Source organism: Mesoplodon mirus (assembly GCF_964341445.2).
Source record: "Mesoplodon mirus genome assembly, chromosome: 1".
Taxonomy (NCBI): domain Eukaryota; kingdom Metazoa; phylum Chordata; class Mammalia; order Artiodactyla; family Ziphiidae; genus Mesoplodon; species Mesoplodon mirus.
In genome coordinates this window covers 45895235-45917510 of record NC_138976.1, presented here as the reverse complement: position 1 = coordinate 45917510, position 22276 = coordinate 45895235, and the positions used below count along the sequence as shown (strand labels likewise).

Sequence of the window (22276 nt, the reverse complement as noted above, 5' to 3'; positions counted from 1 at the left end):
CTAGAGAAAGCCCGCAAGCAGCAACCAAGACCCAACACAGGAATGAATGAATAAATAAATAAATAAATAAATAAATAAATATATTTATTTAAAAAATAAAAAGACAACACAAAAAACAAGCAAATGAAGATATCTGAATGGCCAATAAGTACATGAAAAGATGCTCAGTATCATTAGACACTGGGGAAATTAAAATTAAAAAACACGAGGAAATTCCCTGGTGGCCCAGTGGTTAAGACTCCGCACTTCCAATGCTGGGGGCCCGGGTTAGATCCCTAGTCAGGGAACTAGATTTCACATGCCACAACTAAGAGCCTGCATGCTGCAACGAAGATCCAGCATGCCACAGCTAAGACCCAGCACAGACAAAATAAATAAATAAATATTTTTAAAAAAGGCCAAACCTACAATGAGGTACAGTTCCATTAAATTGGCTAAAATAAAAAAGACTGACAATATCAACTATGGTGAGGATGCAGAACTGCAATTCTCATACATTGCTTCTAGGAGTATATAACCATGCATGGAAAATTGTTTGACACTTTCTTATAAACATACACCTATCCAATGGCCCAGCAATTCCATTTACAGGTTTTTATTCGAGATAAATTAAAAGATGTCCATAAAAAGACTTGCATAAAAATGTTCATACAGCTTTATTCATGATTCTCTAAAACTGGAAACAACAACCCAAATGTCCATTAACAAGAGAATGGATAAAAAAATTGTGGTAGGGCTTCCCTGGTGGTGCAGTGGTTAAGAATCTGCCTGCCAATGCAGGGGACACGGGTTCGAGCCCTGGTCCTGGAAGATCCCACATGCCGTGGAGCAACTAAGCCCGTGTGCCACAATTACTGAAGCCCGTGTGCCACAACTACTGAATCCTGTGAGCCTACAGCCCGTGCTCCGCAACCAGAGAAGCCACTGCAATGAGAAGCCCGCTCACTGCAACAAAGAGTAGCCCTCACTTGCTGCAACTAGAGAAAGCCTGCACGCAGCAACAAAGACCCAATGCAGCCAAAAACAAATAAAAATAAAAATAGATTTATAAAAAAACCCCATCATTATGCTATGCAAAAGAAGCCAGGCATAAGATATATATTGTAATGATTCTGTTTCTATGACACTCTAGAACAGGCAAAACTAATCTATAGTGACAGAAAGCAAGTCAGTGGTTATATAAGACCTGGGGGTGAAGGTGGGAGGATTAACTAAAAAGGGACACAAGAGAACTTTCTGGGGTGATGGAAATGTTCTATATCTTGTTCCAGGTATTGGTTACTTGGATACGTGCAACTATCAAAGCTCATCAAACCTGAGTACTTCTTAAGATCTCTTAGTTATGGCATCTTAATGTATGTAAATTATACCTCAACTTTTTTAAGTTATAAAAGTTATTTTAAAAAATAAAAGTAAAAATACTCTGAAATCAGTTACTCTAGCAGGCTGTTCAACATTTTCTACCTGTACCTGACTACATTTTGAATATACAACAGAGGCCCCTAGTACCTACTCTGTCCCATTTAATGTTTATGTGTGAATAATTATTTTAAAATTAAAATGAAACTATAGGTAGAATACATAATAATTCCTATTATCAAAAGTTCAGACTAACTACAACCACTTACACCTTCTTATTCTGAGGACTGTGATGAAATAATATTGTTGACAGGGACTTCCCTGGTGGTGCAGTGGATAAAACTCCGCGCTCCCAATGCAGGGGGCCCGGGTTCGACCCCTGGTCAGGGAACTAGATCCCATGGGCATGCCATAACTAAGAGTTCGCATGCCGCAACTAAGGAGTCCATGTGCTGCAACTAACGAGCCAGTGAGCTGCAACTAAGGAGGCTGCCTGCTGCAACTAAGACCCCATGCAACCAAAAAAATAAAAAAATAAAAAAATATATATATTGTTGACAGCTTATATTTTTCCACTAAGCACAGAGAATCAATATCATCAGTATAAATGGAAATTTTGCTGAATATTTCTAAATGCTTTGTGAATCCTTATAGAGACACTGAACTTTCCAGAAGAGTCTAATTTAAATTCGTTAAGTCAAAACACAATTTCATGTTTAATTCAAAATAATTGAAAAACATAAGTAACATTTATAAAGAAATAAGATTTATGGAAAATAGAAAATAAAAGGCAGGAGGAGCAAATAATTTCTATCGTACCCATTGAAAATATGCTGAATGAGTGGGTGAGTAGTTTTCATGTATACATCTTGATTGGTGCACGCCTCATCAAAGACTTCATCAAAATAAAAAACATGCTGAAAAAGAAATTTGGTTTTTATAGAAAGAGACACTTTCTTGATTTTCTTCATCACTATTCTAGTTAACACATGATAAAGGCGCAAATACATTTTTAACTAATAGTAACTGTCCGTGACAAACTTAGAGATAATAAGCAATCATTAACTGTCAAATGACAGGGCCTTCTTTTACTTGAGATCTCTGTAGACATGTTCTCACAATGTAATAACTAAACCACACAATTTTTGTTCTCTCTTAAGGGAAGTAAATTAAAGAGTCCAACAGTGAGCCAATCTTCCTTAGGTCTAGGAGAGGAACTGAATTCTATGGAAATTATCCTCATAGCCCACCTAGAGCCAGCATATTTGAAATTTGGGGGGAATTCTAGAGGAAGATCTTTATTCCATAGGTTACATAGCTTAATTTATAATTCCATAAATATTTATTGCTCAGCTGGTAGCATGTATATTGCAGTAGGTACTTCGAGGGGCCCAAAGAAACAGACATTACTCTACCATTACCCTACTCCACAACCTAAAGATGTGAATCCGGACAAGTATACAAATGACCACAAGGTAGAAAAAATTTGAGAGATAAAGCACATGTGGAATTCAAAAGAAAAACATAATCTCTCTGATTGGGAAAGACATTCTGAAAAAACTTGTACTAAGAATGGGCCATGGGGGAAGAAGAGGAATTTAAGAGGTAGGGACTGAGGCAGGGAAGGTATTCTGGGCATGGGGGAAACATGAGCAAAGAGTCAAAGCAGGAAAGCACAAAGAATCTTTAGGGGACAGGGAGGATTCAATGTGTTTGACATATAGGATCTTGGCAGGTAGAAAAGTGAAATAGAAGGTGAGAATAATGAGTTAGGACTATGTTGTAGGGGTCTTGGTACACCAGCCTTAAGGGAAGGGGTAGAATGCTTATATTTAATTCAGTAAAAGTGGAAAGACAAAAAACTGTGCAAAGGAGAGGATGACCTGAGCCATTTTATTGGAAGACTAATCTGGCTTCGTATTGTGAATGTATTGGAAACAGGAACACTAGTAACTCAGTGGTGAGGTTAAGAAGGGTCTAAATTAGACAATGACAATGGAAATAAAAAGGAAATGGATGCATAAGAAATTTGGCAATGACTGGTTGTGATAGCTGGGGAGAGAAAGGAGTCCAAGATGACTCCCAAATGAAAAATCATGGTAATCTGAAAGAGGAGAGATAGGAAATCCCATTAAATTGGGTCTGGAAAGCATTACTTCAGCAGCTGTAATAATTTCCATAATTTAGAGGCTCACTATGTTGGCAGCCCAACTATATCTGAGTAAGAAATCCTAATAATTTCAAGTCTGATTGTAGCATCATAATGGAAGTCTACACATAATGAATGAGAGATGAGGCCCTATCTTCTGCAACCTTCTGGGCCTGCTCTAAATATTCAGTTAAGAAAAAGTTTTATGGGCAAGTCTGGAAAAGTGGACTTGAGCCAATGCATCGCGGGTCACCATAGCCCACATTCAATTCTGTTTCATGTACCATTACATTACATTAGAATGGAAATTTTTTAGGTCATCTGAAAGAAATTGGATCCACAAAGTCAAATTTATCAATTAGAAAAAATCTCCAGGGAATTTTCTGGAGGCCCAGTGGCTAGGACTCCACGCTTCTACTGCAGGGGGCACGGGTTCAATCCCCAGTCAGGGAATTAAGATCCCACAAGCCGCATGGCACAACTAAAAGAAAAGAAAGAAAGAAAAAAAATCTCCAAAAGTTAGGAATTGAGAAAAAAAATGAATCTGTGCAGCATGATAAAGAGATCTGTGAACATTTAGTGCTCTGAAAAATATGATTGATTTTAAGAACAGTTAAATGTTTCTGTTTTAGCTCGGTCATAGGTAGATGGGCGTTCATTATACTTTTGATTAAGCTTGAAAATGGCAATAATAAAGAGTAAAATATATTTCTGAAATCTGACTTTAATGGACATGATTTATATCTAACTCATAACTGGTCTTTAAGAAAGGAGACAAATCCATTCTTTGCTCAAATATCACTGTAGGTTTTTATAGTTAAGTATGAAGTCAAAAGCATTTTTGGCATTTCTCAGGAAAATAAAAAAATGAACGGAAGTAAATGTGGATATACATTTTTGGGGGGTTTTCTTTTATTTCATGAGTATATGGCTATTCTTCTCTTTCTATAAGTGCTCTTGAGTAAACACCTTTGAAAGCATGTATTGACTAAAGGAATTAGTATCTTTCCTTCCAATAAGATTTAAGTACTGATTTTCCCAGTAATTTTGTATGAATCTTTCATGAAAGATATGTGAACATACAAGATTACTATTATAATTCATGTGCATCACATATGCTTTCATTTGATCATATTTTATCAATGAAGTTGGATTAACATTCACTTTAGGCAGTTCCCTGGTGGCCTGCTGGTTAGGATTTGGACTTTCACTGCCGTGGCCTGGGTTCAATCTCTGGTCAGGGAATTGAGATCCTGCAAGCAGTGCAGCGCGGCCAAAAAAAAAAAAAATTCACTTTAGCTTTGATATGATCAGAGTTGCATAGTTTATTTTTTAAAGAAGTTTTTTTTTAAAGTTGTAAGTGTCTTTATAAAATATCTCTGGAAAAAAACAGTTAAGTAATACTGGTTGTCTTCAAGGAGGAAATGGGATTAGAGACACTCTTCATTGCATACCGTTTTGATTTTGAAATAGGTAAATCTATCCTATTCAAAAGTTCTTACTTTTTTTTTTATAAGAGTAACACTGCTGATTACATAAAAAGATTTTAAACATGGATAACAACAGATAAGAAAATCAAATTATCTGTAAATCTTACTACCACTAGAGATGGCCACTATTGACTTTGATATATTTCAGTACCATCTTTTTTTCTCTATATATATTTTTCTTTAAGAAATTGGAATGAAACACATACAGATATGTCTCCTTGTTTTTTCACTTATTATGTTGATATCCTAAAATTTAATGGTAAGTAGAACAGCACACTATATGTATATGATCACATAAGTAACAAAAGAAGATTTGAAAGGGTAAGATGTTTAATTAAAGGACACATAAACCTATTTGAATTCCTGAATAAGTTTAAAAATAAAACCCAAAGAATCTAGTACCAATATGTATTTGCTATGTTTGCTATGAACCTCCCTTTTCTTCTTTCTACTTAAGAAAAAGGGGGAGAAAAAAGGCCTCTCAACACATATATTATAAGTATTGACAGGTAAGGACTTTGACCTATGAGAGTGAAGGTCCAAAGTTCAAACAGCACAGAAAGTGCTAAGGAAAATATGGGTATTCAATAAGTATTGACCAATGGCAATGACAAAGGAGTAAGGTTATTGTGTTTTGGGATAATGGAAAAATACAAAAGATAAGATGATGCCTCCTTGAGGGAATTACTGCGACAGAAGCATCATTAAGGCAGTCTTGGGTAGATGGTGATTGGATAGGGCTATTACCATGGCTATAAGTAGCCATGGAACTAGATAGTATTACAACTAATTGGTCATTTGGACCATCTTCAATATAAGTACCTCCCACCTAGACCTAATAGACTGTGCATTGACCAGCAATCAATAAGGCTGTTAAAGTGACTGGGCTGGTTATACAGTGGCCTAGTAATTTAGTGCCCATAGAAAGACACAGTAGATTGCTTTGAATGTTACTGTGAAAGCCAATTTTGGTAAGCAAAGAAAAAAAAGAACAATGCAAGTGTTAAAGAGGGGAGAGTATTAACAATTTGACTTCAGTGTTAAAGGATTTATTCTAGTAGAGTAATATCTCAGCTGACTAAGGTGAATTGCTTGCACACCAGATTACTCACCACTTTTTTTTTTCTTTCTACCTGTCACTGGGTTTTGTTTTTTTGCACCACGTGGCTTGCAGGATTTCAGTTCCCTGACCAGGGAATGAACCCAGGCCACGGCAGTGAAAAACACCAAATCCTAACCCCTAGACCACCAAGGAACCCCCAGTCACTGGGTTTTGAAGCAAGAGAGAGAGTGAATAGAATGAACATAATATGAACATGCAGGGAGGCAGATTCAGATAAGAGAAACTCTGAATTCCCAAATCTTAACATCTGGTGGATTATCCCCTGTTTAAGATTATTCATAATTGCTTCATCATTTTAAGAGTACCTAAATTATGGTATCTTCCATCTGTGGGGTTTGCTGCTTTTATAAGAGACTGAAGGAATTATCACAAGGGTACCTATCAGCTAGGAATAAATTCCTTTCAGTATCAAACCCTTTGTCATTGGACTCATCATGATCATTCTGGCAGGGAGTGAACATTTTTTAATGTGTTTGAACTACAGTGTTTTATTTAACCCCTTATATGTTCTATGTAAAATCATATCCCTGGGTTATATTTACTCACTGCAATCTACCTTGTACAAAGTGGCCTGTTCAGGAGCCCAATTTCCACCAAATTAAGCCTAGGCCCAAATACAAGTGAGAATCAAAATAAGCAGTTGGCTGGCAATCTGGGGTCTTTTTGCTCAAAAATATACCCTCCATCATTAAACTCCAGACTCGCACTCAGCAGAATGAGAAGTTCACACTGTGAGAGACAGGAGAGAACTGAGACTGTGTGAACATCTCATAGTTGCTCTGGTGCATACGCTCAGTGACTGGCCCTGCTTACCACCAGTTCATTATTTAAACTCTTTTTATTCCCTCATTCACTCTTTTCTGACTGAATATGTGTAATTAAGTTCACATAAAGCATGTTAAGTGACTGTATGATGCAACTCTATTGCACAAGAGTGGAGGAGTTACGTTTTTGTATCCCCCACTGCATTATATTTTTTAAAAATGAAGGCTAAGGCTTATCAATGATTTAGTGCAATGTCACATCAGGAATGAATGCCAACACCCAAACCCAGAACTGGATTTTAGAATTTGTACTGCTACTCAAACAAAAAACAAAAAATTGACACTTGATAATGTTAGTTCCAAACACAGAAGGAAAGCATCATACCTGCAGAATATATTGTGTGAGGTCAACTGCTTCTTTCTTCTCATGAACAAGTAGAGTTTCTTTGTCTTCTACAGTAATAATATTAATTTCTCCACGACGTACCTCCCTCATGCCCAGAGGGCGTTTTCGAACACAAACTCTGATTTTTTCCATCTCAGTCCAAGGATTCTCCTTCTCTGAGGTGTTCTGGCTGATATATAAGTGGGTTTTATTTTTAATAATACGATAAAACTACTTAAGAGGTCAAAGTATCAGTACATTTTGCTACATATTAGGTGTAATACACGCACACACACATATACACACAATATGTTACATACTGAAGTGTTGACACTGAGTTCTTTTATTCGCTATAAATCCTCCTGATTACTTCTATCTCCTTCTCTACTCCACCCCACCCAAAAGCAGGTTTCTTGCTTCCTTTCAAACCAGTTATTATTGTACATTTACTGTTTTCTGGACCATTCAATCTAATTTCTTTTTTTAATCCTACCCGGGTTTATTAAATACCTTGAATTTGGTGGTAGGTTTCAATGTATTTTCCTCCTGTTTCTCCCAGGTACATTCTGGCACTCCCTTTGTCTTATTTCCTCGCATCCTCTTTTTGCCTACCCTGATATATATTTATTTGTTAGAACACAATCCTATATTTCCTCTTCCCAGGACAATTTTATGACTGGTGCTAATTCACCACTAATGCATCTTTCTATTTAGATACATTTCTTCTCTGGCTGACTTCAGTGAACTCATCACCCTTAACATCCAGAATATTGAGGCAATATTCCTTGGTTGAGGAACATGCTGTGAAGCACAGGAAGCTCAGCTCAGTGCTCTGTGATGACCTAGATGGGTGGGATGGGGGGTGGGTGGGAGGAAGGTCCAAGAGGGAGGGGATACAGGTATACATACAGCTGATTCACTTCATTGTACAGCAGAAACTAACACAACATTATAAAGCAATTATACGCCAATTTAAAAAAAAAGACTACTCAAGCCCTTTGAAGCATGTTTTGTTTTTTTAACCAATGTAGAGTAGACGTCTAAAAAAATGTACCATTTTGACAGTAAGTGTGGCAAAATCTTGACAATCATTGAAAGTGAATGATGGGCATGTGGGGGCTCACTGTTCTATTTTCTCTTCTTTTGCATCTTCTTTTGCTAGATTTTTTTATAAGAAAAGAACAATTTTTTTCTTTTTTGGCCATGTTGCATGGCTTGCGGATCTTAGTTCCCCAGCCAGGGACTGAACCCCGGGCCAGCAGTGAAAGCGCTGAGTCCCAACCACTGGACCGCCAAGGAATTCCCCAGAAAAAAAAAAAACAACAAAGTTTTAATGTATTCTAAAATGCTCTGCTTTTACTGCTCAACCTTCCCTAGAAGAAATAAAATATATCTGTCTGACATGCAGAGTTAATACATCTAGAGTTAGGTCTGTTCAAGATCTTAAATAAGTCAGGGCAGCCAATTATCTAAATGCCTTAGACTTTTATTAAAGTTCTGAGTCCAGTAATTTATTTTGAACTTACCTGATTTGAGGTATCCAAAGAGAATGCTCTTTGGACAGGGATGGCTCACTAATAGGAAGCCTTAAGTTGGTGAGGGAGTTTCTCAGGGTTCTGAAACTCTGGCTCCTACTTAGGGTTTGGGTGAGAAGACAATATTGAGAATTACTGGGGAAAATGTACTTTCTTACCTCCATTTCTCTAATATAATAAGGAATGGGAAGAGTATGAAAATAATGATATAAAGTGAGAAAGCTCAATTGAATAGCTTTCGTTCTGGGTTTGCCACGTACAAACCTCTGTGAGAGCACTTATCTCACTATATGGTTGCCTGTCTTCCCACTTACCCTGCCCCCTAAGAGTCTGAGAGTCTCCAGATATCCTAATTATCTTTATATCTAGGATCAGGGCAAGCAGAGGTGGTACTTTATATTTGCCAAATAAATAAAACAGCAATATTTAAACTAAAATATCCATTCTATCTAAATAAATAATGCAAAGTCACATCTTTATTCTATTTATAAATAATTCCAATTTAGATTTTTATGTGTTGTTCAATAAAAGACTAACATTCAAGGGCTTCCCTGGTGGCGCAGTGGTTGAGAGTCCGCCTGCCGATGCAGGGGACACGGGTTCGTGCCCCGGTCCGGGAAGATCCCACATGCCGCGGAGCGGCTGGGCCCGTGAGCCATGGCCGCTGAGCCTACGCGTCCGGAGCCTGTGCTCCGCAAGGGGAGAGGCCACAACAGTGAGAGGCCCACGTACCGCAAAAAAAAAAAAAAAAAAAAAAGACTAACATTCAAGAAACTATTTGTTCTTTCACCACTGAGCTAACCAATAGGACAGCAACAATCCTGGCATTGATGATCATAGAACAATCTAGTCCTTTCACAACTGAAAGAAGAAAACAGTACTATATGCTCTGTGCTTTGCTAAACCAAACCAAAAAAAAAAATTTTTTTTTCTTCCAGAAACACTATATTATTCACTTATGTATTTCAAATAACTAAAGGCATTTTTACCTTTAAAATTGGGTCTTCTATTTTTTTAGAATAAAAAAACTAGTTGGTTATGAAATCCTCTGAAACCTTAGCCAATATAAGACCAGAGGTAAATACTTTGTTTTAAGGTATGAATAATAGTCTTTTATTTTTTTTTAAAAGTGGCTTAAGAATGTATTTTATTCTCCACAACTCACCATCTATAACTTTTAAAATAACAAAACAAACAATACATATTAGTTTTAAAAGAATGTATTTTCTATCATATACCAAGGTTGGTATTAGGGATTACTTGATATTTCACCTCTTAGGGACCTTATTTCAAATTCTAACTCAAAGCACTGTCACTCTGACAACCAAACTCTAAACTCCATCAAAAGTGTCTTACTCTTTGAAATAACCAAAATCACCTGTCCTTCCAGGGCTGGGATTGTAGAAAGCACTCAAAATCAGGACCATATTTCAATATGTGCAGGTAAATCAATTGCTCCAAAGACCTATTTAATTCAACTAGTTGAATTAAACAGCTGTTTTTAACTAAGCTTCATGCCTCCTGGCTGAAGTGAATTTGATAGCCTTAAAAAAAATCCTGTGGATTGTGTAATTTTTGTTTTTCACTGCAGAGGCTAGTTAACTATTGATATTTTACCTTCATGGATGCATTCGATGTATCATGTTACACTATAATAATAAAAATATGTCTGCTATAGGAATAATAGCAGACCCTGGTAAGTAGCAGCTGCTTGATGCATATGAACAATATCATCTCCCAGCTGGAAAGTCCAAATTCTTCATTAATTTTGCCCTATCAAGTTACTTCCATTATCACTGCAGAAGCTGTTCACTATCATTTTCTGTAAAAATGTAATAGTTGGTCTCCTCTGGTCCTGGAGAAGCCTGCCCTTGCCTAAGGCTACCCTCCCTCCAAAATTAAAAAAGAAAAAAATAAGTTATTACCTGATATAGGAATGAGGGATTCCATAGTTATACCCTGAAACATGACAGACTCTTTGCATAACGGGACTATCACAATCTCCCTGTATCGGAGAAAAGTGATTTGATGAAAAGAGTGAAGTGTTAGTTTCTTCTTGTAGGTAGGAATCAGCAGCTGTGGCATTCAGAATTCTTGTTTTTGTACAGTACTGGGAATCATCTGGTAGCAAATGCTCTAGTACTTTTAGGTAACTAGACTTCTGTTCACTTGCAGACGAATGTGATAAATTGCACAGCTCAAACTGATTGTTGCTGGTAGTTCTGTTTTTGTTGTCAGCAGAAGAATCAAAATGCAGTTGCCTTCGAGGGCCAGATCTAGATTTCTGAGGCTTGATGCACAGACTGCTTGTCTGTAGAGGATACTCTGGGCTACTGACTGCTTTATCTTCTTCCTGCATAATCTTAATGACTTTGATAAGTTGGAAGAGACGTTTGCGGTCGTTCATGTCATGGACTCCCAATTTGGAGTAGTCCTTCATTGTAACATTGGCTAATTCATCTATTTTCTGAAGGCCAAGGGCAGTAAAATGAGGATAATACTGTGCTAGTTCAGCTTCACAAAGACATTCATATAACCAGGATGTCATTTTTGTGAATGGATTTCTATAAACTCTGAAGAGAAAAAAAAATTCATTCACTTGAAATATAGTATATATAATACAATTATTCCTTTAAAAAATGAACACCACAAAAGAAACATGCAGAAAAATCCATTCTAGCATACCAGGTTTTCAATAAATATATTTTTCTTCTAAAATGATTAAACAGCATAGTGCATAAAGATGCTTATAGTGCATTTGTAGTAACAGATGTAATTTGTCCATCTGCTTAATAAAAAGAGACTTTCAATTGTGTATACACACAGGTACATGCACACACACATAACACAAGTCACTTACTTATTTCTAGGGAGTTCCTTCCAACCTTGCAACGTCTACTTAACATATACCACAAACTACTAAAACCTTGTTCCCAACTGCTGATTGTTACAGGACTAATTTTAGATGCTCAAGTTAATGTCAAGGCATGTTGCACAACTGTTTCCCATGATTAATGAACAAAGGTTAAGAGCTCTTTCAGAATGGAAAGCAGAATTAAATAGTGGACCACAGAGGATCATAAATGAATATAACTCAGAGGAAATCACATTTGTGTTTGCTGAGTATTGGCAGAAGTTAGTTGAATAAAGAGGTAAAAACATCATTAATTTAGAACCTACTAATTCAGGATTTCAGATTATTCTAAAAGGTTGTAGATGTCTACCTATACAGAACATAAATAAAAGAATTCACCTAGGGGGACTTCCCTGGTGGCACAGTGGTTAAGACTGTGCTCCCAATGCAGGGGACCTGGGTTTGATCCCTGGTCAGGGAACTAGATCCCACATGCATGCCGCAACTAAAAGTTTCGCATGCCACAACTAAGGAGCCCACCTGCCACAACTAAGACCCAGTGCAACCAAATTAATTAATTAATTAATTAATTAAAAAAAAAGAATTTACCTAGGAAATTTAACACTATGGTCAAGATTTTAAATGATTATACAGTAAAATGCTTAAAAAATTTAACACCAAACTATTTAATTAAATACTAACAAATGATGTGGTAATAACACATAATCCTGGTCTACTATTAAAATCCTGGAGAACTCCCTGAGGAGTTAATCACTGTTAATCACTGTTAACAAACAGTTAATCACTGTTAATCAAGTTCAAGTTCAAGAGAATATTCAAAAGTAAGTAAACTACATTTTCTCTTTACAATTTATTTTAAATAATTCAGAGTTTTGGGGGGCTTCCCTGGTGGCGCAGTGGTTGAGAATCTGCCTGCCAATGCAGGGCAAACGGGTTTGAGCCCTGGTCCAGGAAGATCCCACATGCCGTGGAGCAACTAAGCCCATGTGCCACAACTACTGAGCCTGTGCTCTACAGCCCATCCGCCACAACTACAGAAGCCTGCGCGCCTAGAGCCAGTGCTCTGCAACAAGAGAAGCTACCGCAATGAGAAGCCCCTGCACCGCAACGAAGAGTAGCCTCTGCTAGCTGCGACTAAAGGAAGCCCGCACGCAGCAATGAAGACCCAATGCAGTCAAAATTAAATAAATTATTTATTTATTAAAAAAAATAATAATAATTCAGAGTTTTCAAAATTCTATTAGTTAGTTCATTTTTTTTCTTTTTGCCGTACGTGGGCCTCTCACTGTTGTGGCCTCTCCCGTTGCGGAGCACAGTCTCCAGATGTGCAGGCTCAGCGGCCATGGCTCACGGGCCCAGCCGCTGCGCGGCATGTGGGATCCTCCCGGACCGGGGCACGAACCCGTGTCCCCTGCATCGGCAGGCGGACTCTCAACCACTGTGCCACCAGGGAAGCCCTATTAATTAGTTAGTTCTTGGTAAAGCTTTTTTGTTTTTCATTGCAATTTATATTTTATCTTCACTTTAGGAGACACAGAGAAAGAGGTCAGGGCCAGGTAAAAGTGATGATTAAAGGACCTTGTGTTGGGACTACCCTGGTGGCACAGTGGGTAAGACTCTGCACTCCCAAGGCAAGGGGCCCGGGTTTGATCCCTGGTCAAGGAACTAGATCCCACATGCCTGCTGCAACGAAGAGTTAACATGCCACAACTAAGGAGTCCATGTGCTGCAACTAAGGAGCCCACAAGCCACAACTAAGGAGCCCGCCTGCTGCAACTAAGACTCCATGCAACCAAATAATTTTTTTTTAAAAAAGGAGCCTGTGTAATAAATGTTGGAGGAAATGCTACTTAGGCTAAAGAAAAGGCCAAAGGGGCTAATAAGTAACACATTCTAAACTCATCCTGCCCTTTTCCATCTGTGGTAGATTAAAAAGAAAAGTCACAAATTCTTTGCAGGTCCTTCCATCAAGAGATGGAATTGGGCTTCCCTGGTGGTGCAGCGGCTGAGAGTCCGCCTGCCGATGCAGGGGACACGGGTTCGTGCCCCGGTCCGGGAAGATCCCACATGCCGCAGAGCGGCTGGGCCCGTGAGCCATGGCTGCTGAGCCTGTGAGTCCGGAGTCTGTGCTCTGCAACGGGAGAGGCCACAACAGTGAGAGGCCCGCGTACCACAAAAAAAAAAAAAGAGATGGAATTTATTTCTCCTGTTGCATCTAGGCTGGCTTTTTTAAAAAACTTTTTTAAATTTATTTATTTATTTATTTATGGCTGTGTTGGGTCTTCGTTTCTGTGCGAGGGCTTTCTCTAGTTGTGGCAAGCAGGGGCCACTCTTCATCGTGGTGCGCGGGCCTCTTACTATCGTGGCCTAACCTTCAGGACAGAAGGTTCTACCACTTCTACTTTTTACCTAAGGCAACTAAATGATTAAAAGACTCCATTAAGGGACTTCCGTGCAGTCCAGTGGTTAAGACTTCACCTTCCAATGCAGGGGGTGTGGGTTTCATCCCTGCTAGGGGAGCTAAGATCCCACATGCCTCATGGCCAAAAAACCAAAACATAAAACAGAAGCAATATTGTAACAAATTCAATAAAGACTTTAAAAATGGTCCACATCCAAAAAAAACAAAAACAAAAAAGAAGACTCCATTAAGCCTGCTTATGTGGTTATGGAACCATTTTTTCTATTTCCTAACTCTCTACAAGACCCATCACCCAAGGTAATGGACACAATCTCAGGGTCCTTACAAGCAAGAAGAGCCTAATATATACAATGTCTTTACCAATATCACCCTGAATACTTCATATAGGTCAAAGAAGCATTTTATATAGGGATTTCCCTTGTGGTGCAGTAGTTAAGAATCTGCCTGCCAATGCAACGGACATGGGTTCGATCCCTGGTCCGGGAAGATTCCACATGCTGTGAAGCAACAAAGCCCGTGTGTCCTAGAGCCCATGTGCCACAACTACTGAGCCCACGTGCTGCAACTACTGAGGCCAGCATGCCTAGAGCCCGTGCTCCACAACAGGAGAAGCCACCGCAATGAGAAGCCCTCAAACCGCAAGCTCGCCACAACTAGAGAAAACCCGCGCAGGGCAACAAAGACCCAACACAGCCAAAAATAAATACAAAACAATAAATAAATACCCTGTTAAAAAAAACATTTTATATAACAAAGCCAGTCCCATTATTTCAGCTGATGGTCATACTACCTTGATGATCTGATGAAACTAAAATTTACTAAGTTTTATTTTATGCCAAGCGCTATGCTTAAGTACTTTACATAAACTATTTTATTTAGTCTGGTTATACCAGAATTCTATTTTTAAAACCCTGTTGGGGCTTCCCTGGTGGCGCAGTGGTTAAGTGTCCTGTTTTGTGTTGGCTTAATCTGGCAACCCTATCTTAGAATCAAGTTCCACATTTGGGGCAAAAATACTTCATAGATGTTATCATGTGCTTCATAATACATCACATCAGAATACATACAAATGTCTGCAAATTGCAGACTGATTTCCTTCATTGTAAAGTTCTCTCATCAACCAATCAATCCAATGGTTTCATCCTCTGTTGATCGCTACCTGCCTCAGTTATTTCACTGGGGTTGCAAAATGGTGATTTTCTGAATCTATCATTCTTTGTGGAGTTTTCCGATAAAGAAAAACTTTCTGTCAACAACTAGGGCTATTTGATTATCCAAAGTAGAGTTTGCACATGAAGGCGGGCATAGAAGTATTCTTTCTTTTAATCTCTAATTTTCAGAGTTAAGTAGTAGTAGTGCCCTAGTTATTTTGGACGGTGTCCAATGAATTCTTTTGGGGTTTTGCTTTTGCTTTTTTTTGAGGGGGCGAGGCAGGTTCAAATTCATTATTAACTCATGGCTTTTATATATTCCATGTGTTTCTATCAATTGCCTTAGTCTTTGAGAGCTTCATCTTGTATATTTCCTGGCCAAAACCTAAAATCAGTTTTCTTCCAAGAAACACATATCTCTGTTTTAGAAGTAGCTGCCCTTTGTCCCACATCCAGCTAAAGGTTATGTATTCCTGGCAAGTCTTAAGCAGAGAGGGCCTGGGCATTAGGGAAAGAGGGGATAGAATAAGCACAACCACACCGGCCCTTCTCTTCCCTTTGAAGATCAGGAATAACGCTATACAGCTACAAGTAGCTAATCCAGGAAAGTCACTACTCACTTCATATTTGAGTTACTGAATAGTATTTCTAGATCAAGTTCTGACTTCAGTGTCAACCCCAAACAATTAGTTGTGGCTTCTGGGAGGCTTTATTAAGCAGGACATTGAGGCATTTACAATCACTAATAGAATACAGGATGAGAATTTGGGGGGCTGGGGAGGGCAAGTCATTTCCATTTTATTTCTTGCAGCCCTCCTTACATACTGGAGTTAAGCATTTACCATTGACATCTTTGTTGCACTGTGACTATAAGGATGTCAGTAGAGTTCCTCAACATAGAAGTGATATGATATAATAACCACTAAGAAGCGGAATGACTGGACAATGGAATATAGATTAAAATTTTTAGTAAATTAAGTATTTCAAGTATTTTAAGAAATCTGTCTGATTTCAAATGTCCCCTACTATTACTAGTTCATAAAAATCCAGATAAAAATGACAAAGGGGTAAAGGAAGAGTTAGAGGTCAAGATGGATGATTGTTGATTTTGTTTAGTGTTGGAGAATTCCTATTATATTAGCTATAACTTTACTGGGTAACCTAGAGCAGAAAGGGTAAATATACAGCCTACAAATACACAACACAAATACCAATCCATGCTGCTTCTCTCCCCTCCTGTACAAATGGTAAATAATCCAAATCTATTTCAATTTTTTCTTTCTTTCTTTCTTTTTTTTGGCCGTGCCACACAGCATGCGGGATCTTAGTTCCCTGACCAGGGATGGAACCCATGTCCCCTTCAGGGGAAGCGCTAAGTCCTAACCACTGGACCGCCAGGGAATTCCCTCCATTCTTTCTTATTAAGCCCTGAAATAGCTTCAAGATCCCCTTTTGGGTGTGTGTGCACAATAGGGTACAAATCCATGCGTTTTGACAGTTGAATACGCCTGTGAAACCACCACCGTAATTAAAATACAGAATATTTCCATCATCCTCAAAAGATTCCTCACGCCTCTTTGCATTCCATCCTTCCCTCTGCCCCTGGCCCTAGGCAACCACTGATCTGTATGATGTTTCTGCCATTATATATAAGTCTGCTTCTCTAAAAGTTTATATAAATGGAATTATACAATATATTCTTTTTTGTATCTGGGTTCTTTCACTTAGCATAATGATTATGAGATTCATCCATAATGCACATATCATGCCCTCATTTTACTTAGGAGGAGAAAGACTGGAATGAATCAGTGAGTTGCCTGCCCAAGGTAACACAGCTCTCAAGTGACAGTTCTAAGATTCAGACTTAGGTCTTCTCATGGCTACTCCCATGTTCTTTGCACTATTCCATGCTGCCTCCTTAAAAAGTAGCTGCAAAGACAGCTCCTTGCCAGCCCCCCTAACAGGCCCTCTATCTACCCTGCTCAACAGAGTGGCTGTCTCCTGCAGATCTGTGCTGCAGCATGGAATCTTTCACAGCTGCCACCACCTGGAAAATGCCCTGCAAATCAGCAAAATCCAATGGAGGCCAGATGGGCAGGTTTTTACATGTAGGGCCCACTCACGTTCAATGCCACTAGTATGCAGAGTGCTCCTTCGTGACAAACCCAGAGACTGCTAGGTCTCAGCTGTTGGGGTAACAATCAGAAATAGAGTCTTGGAAGAAATCCAGTTGGCAGAAATTCAAACTTTCTTATCCTGGTGGCAGAGAAGATAAACTGGAAGGGGAATACATGCAACTTTATACACAATTAAGGAAGTTTATTCACATTCCAGGATGTGGATAAGATCCAACTATTTAACATGTCCCCTCAAGTTTTCCGTTCATCTACCTACACTTTGTAACTCTACCCACCTAAACTGCCTGAACCTGAATTTGGAATCAGATAACTCTCAGTCATTTAGCTGTGTAACCTTGGACAAAGTCACTTAGTTTCTCTGAGTTTTATTTCCCTCTCTCAAAGGATGTGATAAAATTATTTATGTAAAACTAGGGCTTCCCTGGTGGCGCAGTGGTTGCGAGTCCGCCTGCCGATGCAGGGGACACGGGTTTGTGCCCCGGTCCGGGAAGATCCCACATGCCGCGGAGCGGCTGGGCCCGTGAGCCACAGCCGCTGAGCCTGCGCGTCCGGAGCCTGTGCTCCGCAACGGGAGAGGCCACAACAGTGAGAGGCTCGCGTACCGCAAAAAAAAAAAAAAAAAAAAATTATTTATGTAAAAGTAATTTGAAAATTGTAAAGTACTCCATAAGGATGGAGCTATGCTCTTATTCAGCACTGGATCACTGTGCCTGGCATGTAGGAAGTGTTGACTTATTAGAAACAAATAGATAAAACATATTAAAAACTTTTAACACTATTAAAAGATGGTTTCTATTATTCGATTGATGAAAAGCTGAATACATAACAGAATCGAAAGGTAAGAAATTAGATATACTGAAGTAGATGTACTATACTTGCAAAATATACTAATTAATTAATAGTAATGCTATGTGTAGGCTTCTACTAATGTAATACTGTTTCATCGATGACAATTGTACAAATACTTTTCTCTCCTTCATTGGCATAAACAGTTGACATAAGTGCCTGGTTACTATATATAATGTGGAAACACTAGATGATGCTACATATCAAAAGACCAACACTTGATACAAATATAAGTCATGTGTATGTGTGGTCATTTCAATTGATTTTCTTTTAATCAACTTTACTGAGGTATAATTTATGTATAACAAACTAGACCCATTTTAAGTGTACAGTTCCATAAGTTTTGACAAATATATACCCATGTAACCACCACATTAATCAAAATACAATCAAGACAGTCCCATCAGAAAAGTTCCTAAGGCCCCTTGGCAATCAATCCTCTCCTCCACCCTTGGTCCCAGGTAATCTTTGCCTCGCTTTCTGTCACTATAGATGAGTTGTATTTTCTATAATTTGTCGTAAAATAAAATCATATAGTGTCATTGTTAGTTTAAATCTATTTAACATTTAGTGACTGAAAATTTTGTGATTTTCCTTTCTTAGGCCTTTGGAAAAAAGTTAAAATGATCATACTATTTACCATAGCTCTTTTTTCACTGACCTAAACGACATCTGCTAATAAAGGAAAAAATTTCTTAAATCAGTCTAATTTAACTGAGAAAAACAAGTAGTGAAACAAATTTGAAGAAAATAGCATAATCTACTGTCGCTTGTATAATTGTCAAGATTCAATATCTCTAATAGAGGTTTTTGATCACTATAAAAGTAGAAAACTTAAATCTAAGGTCTATATATTCCTTGCCAATCAGAAAAACTGGGGGAAAATGGCCCAAGTTCTAAAGCATCCAAGCTAGTTTTAGTTTCTCAAATTTATGTGACATTCCCAAAACTTCAATTATCAAAGAGGAAAAGGAAAAAAAGGGTCAATAAATACCTCAACGACATCATTAAACTTTAATAACTTTACTGAGATATAACTCACATACCATAAAACTCACCCATTTAAAGTGTACAATTCAATAGTTTTTAGTATATTCACAAGGTTGCGCAACCATCACCACAATCCAATTTTAGAACATTTTTATCACTCCCAAAAGAAACATTGTACCATTAAATTTTAGATGTTACACTAGCATCTAACAGAGAAAGGCGCTTTTCCTAAAACGTTCACTTCTATAATTATCAAAAACAAAATTAACCATGGAAGAAATTGAGAAAATGTATTGAAGTTTTCTGGGGAAATTTGAGCTGTGGTCAAGAGCTATTAAGAATGCACAGGCTGAGTTATTTTTTACACTCTTCTAGCACAGAATGAAAATTTCAAGAGCTTCAGTTGAATAAATTAGAAGGGCATACCAAACATGTTCTAGGTGGGTGTGATGGCAATAGTTTTCAAGAAGTAATTAAGTATGTCTAATAATGCATAAACCAAAGCCAATTTCATTCTATTAAGAATCTTAGGAACTCTACCCTTACTTATTTTAAATAAAATAAACCAGCCTGTTTAAAAAAAGAAAAAAAGTCTGACTCGTTTGTACATGGATTTCATAGTATCAAATAATCTTTGTTATTTTTATAATGGTTAATTAAATAATTCCTCTTTAAAGGTGTATTTATTTTTGTTACAAAGAATACAATGAAGAGGAAAGTAAAATGTGGCTTTGGGTAACATTTATAGTAGAAAAAACAAAAGTTGAAAGCATCTGTGTGTCACAGCCTTTTTAAAAGAAAAATATTCAAAGTTATTTCAGAAATAATTCATGTTCCCAAGTTTAAAAAAATCCTCTCCGTTCAACAATAAAATTTCAAATTATTTATGCTGAGCAACCCTGGAAACAACTAAAAGTTCACAAATGCCAGAAATAACATGATCATTTGTGAGGTAATTAAAAAAAACACACAGTAAACATAACTTAAATGTAATTAATCTTAGATCAAACCTGACAAATAAAACTTACAAAGTTCTTTAAATGACCATTAAATTTTAAAATAAATATTTCTGCATGGAAAAGCATTTAAAAGGCACTTTTAACAAGTTATTTATAATCTAACTGTAAAAGTGTAATATTTATTTCTAAATATAATTCTATTATGTTAGAGGAAAAGTTCTTAATGGCAGAGAACATATAGTTGTCTAGAAAGAAAATAAGGGGCAGTGAGGCAGGTTATCTTCACTAAGGGGAAAAAGGTGTGGAAGGAGAGAATACAATAAATTAGAGAAGGCAGAGAGTTATGGAGAACTCTCAGAGTAAAGGATCATGGGGCTAAATCAGAAACACTGAAAAACAGTTTGGCATTATCTTACCAAGTTGAGTGTTCATACAGTATACAACCAAGCAACTCAACTCCTAGGTATATACCTCAGAAAAAATTCTGCATGTGTGCTTCAGGAGGCACATACAAAAAAGTTCACAGCAGCACTGTTCACAAGAGCCAAAACCAAAATAACCTGAATGTCCATTGGCTGAAGAACAGATAAATTTGGGTATATTCATACAATGGAACATTATACAATAGTGATAAAAGGACAAACCACACTAAACAATTTATCAATCTCAGAAACATCATGAAGAAAAAAACAAATCCCAGAAAACTACGTTCCTTTGCATAAGGCTCAAAAGCAAGCAAATCCAGTGTATTATTTAGGTATCTAAATACAAAATGAAGGATAATGGTTATCTCTGACGGAAGAGCAAGAAAATGGTGAACAGGAAGAGAATACAGGGATATTACCTGCTAGGTCTTAGGTATTTATTCATTTTGTATTGTGCTTTATAACTTACATATATGTTTCACACATACCCTTTGGAATGTACCACATAATATTTAGGTAAGATAAAGGGGAAAAAAAAAAAGAATCCTACAGCTAGCTGGGTCAATAGAGATCGTCTAGTCTATAGCTGATCTTGTCTATATTAGGCCCATGAAGGATTCCTTCATAACTTGTAGTTTGGCTTGCATAGTGTTTAAAATTTTTTTTTTTTTTTTGCGGTACGCGGGCCTCTCACTGCTGTGGCCTCTCCCATTGCGGAGCACAGGCTCCGAACACGCAGGCCCAGCGGCCATGGCTCACGGGCCCAGCCACTCCGCGGCATGTGGGATCCTCCTGGACCGGGGCACGAACCCGCGTCCCCTGCATCGGCAGGCGGACTCTCAACCACTGCGCCACCAGGGAAGCCCTTAAAATTTTGTTAAATTAGTTGCAATATTTAAAAAGCAGGAACAATTAAAAATATCCAGTTTCTGCTTTTCTTGAAAATTAAAGATACAGTTACATTGGGCCTACAATAAGATAAAGCAGCAATGGATCAAAATTGAGTTATGGCTGCTCTCTTTAGAAGAACATATACTATCCATACGCCAAGGTCCCCTGCTCCCAGTTCCTTTACACCCACCAACTTTATTTATTTACTTTAATTGGTTAGCCCTGTGGGCATCAGAATTTGAGAACTAGGATCTGATCCAACACCTTCATTTTATGTGGTAACTAAGGCTCTGAATGATTAAGTGACTTGCCTAAGGTTACACAGCTTTGATACGCTAAACCTCAGTGGCCTTTTCGAACACCTTACTATTTTCCACTTTCTACTTGCTCAATTATACATGTTTTAAATGAATATACTGTTCCTGAAAGTAAGGAACTACACGGGAAGGTCAGCAGGCATTAGAACATATTATATACGCTCTCATTAATACAGAGGTAGTATGAAATACAAGGACTAAAATAGCTTCTGATCGCCAAGAAATATTTCTTCAACTGAGTTCCCCTAAACTGTGACAATGACCACTTAAAAAAAATAGGGCTTCCCTGGTGGCGCAGTGGCTGAGAATCTGCCTGCCAATGCAGGGGACAAGGGTTCGAGCCCTGGTCTAGGAAGATCCCACATGCCGCGGAGCAACTAGGCCCGTGAGCCACAACTACTGAGCCTGTGCGTCTGGAGCCTGTGCTCCGCAACAAGAGAGGCTGCGATAGTGAGAG

At 38.0% G+C, this 22276-nt stretch overlaps 1 protein-coding gene across 3 annotated transcripts in view; it reads right to left on the bottom strand.

The window, feature by feature from the left end:
- Window positions 1-22276, bottom strand: part of KIF24 (kinesin family member 24) — a 59752-nt gene that overhangs the window by 32020 nt on the left and 5456 nt on the right. For all 3 annotated transcript variants that reach the window (XM_082627819.1, XM_082627821.1, XM_082627820.1), the window contains exons 2-4: window positions 10731-11378; window positions 7271-7460; window positions 2179-2276 (exon numbers count right to left, since the gene is read on the bottom strand). In XM_082627819.1, coding sequence (XP_082483945.1) covers window positions 2179-2276; window positions 7271-7460; window positions 10731-11353 — 911 coding nt within the window. In that variant the 5' untranslated portion in view covers window positions 11354-11378. The remainder of the gene's footprint in view (window positions 1-2178; window positions 2277-7270; window positions 7461-10730; window positions 11379-22276) is intronic.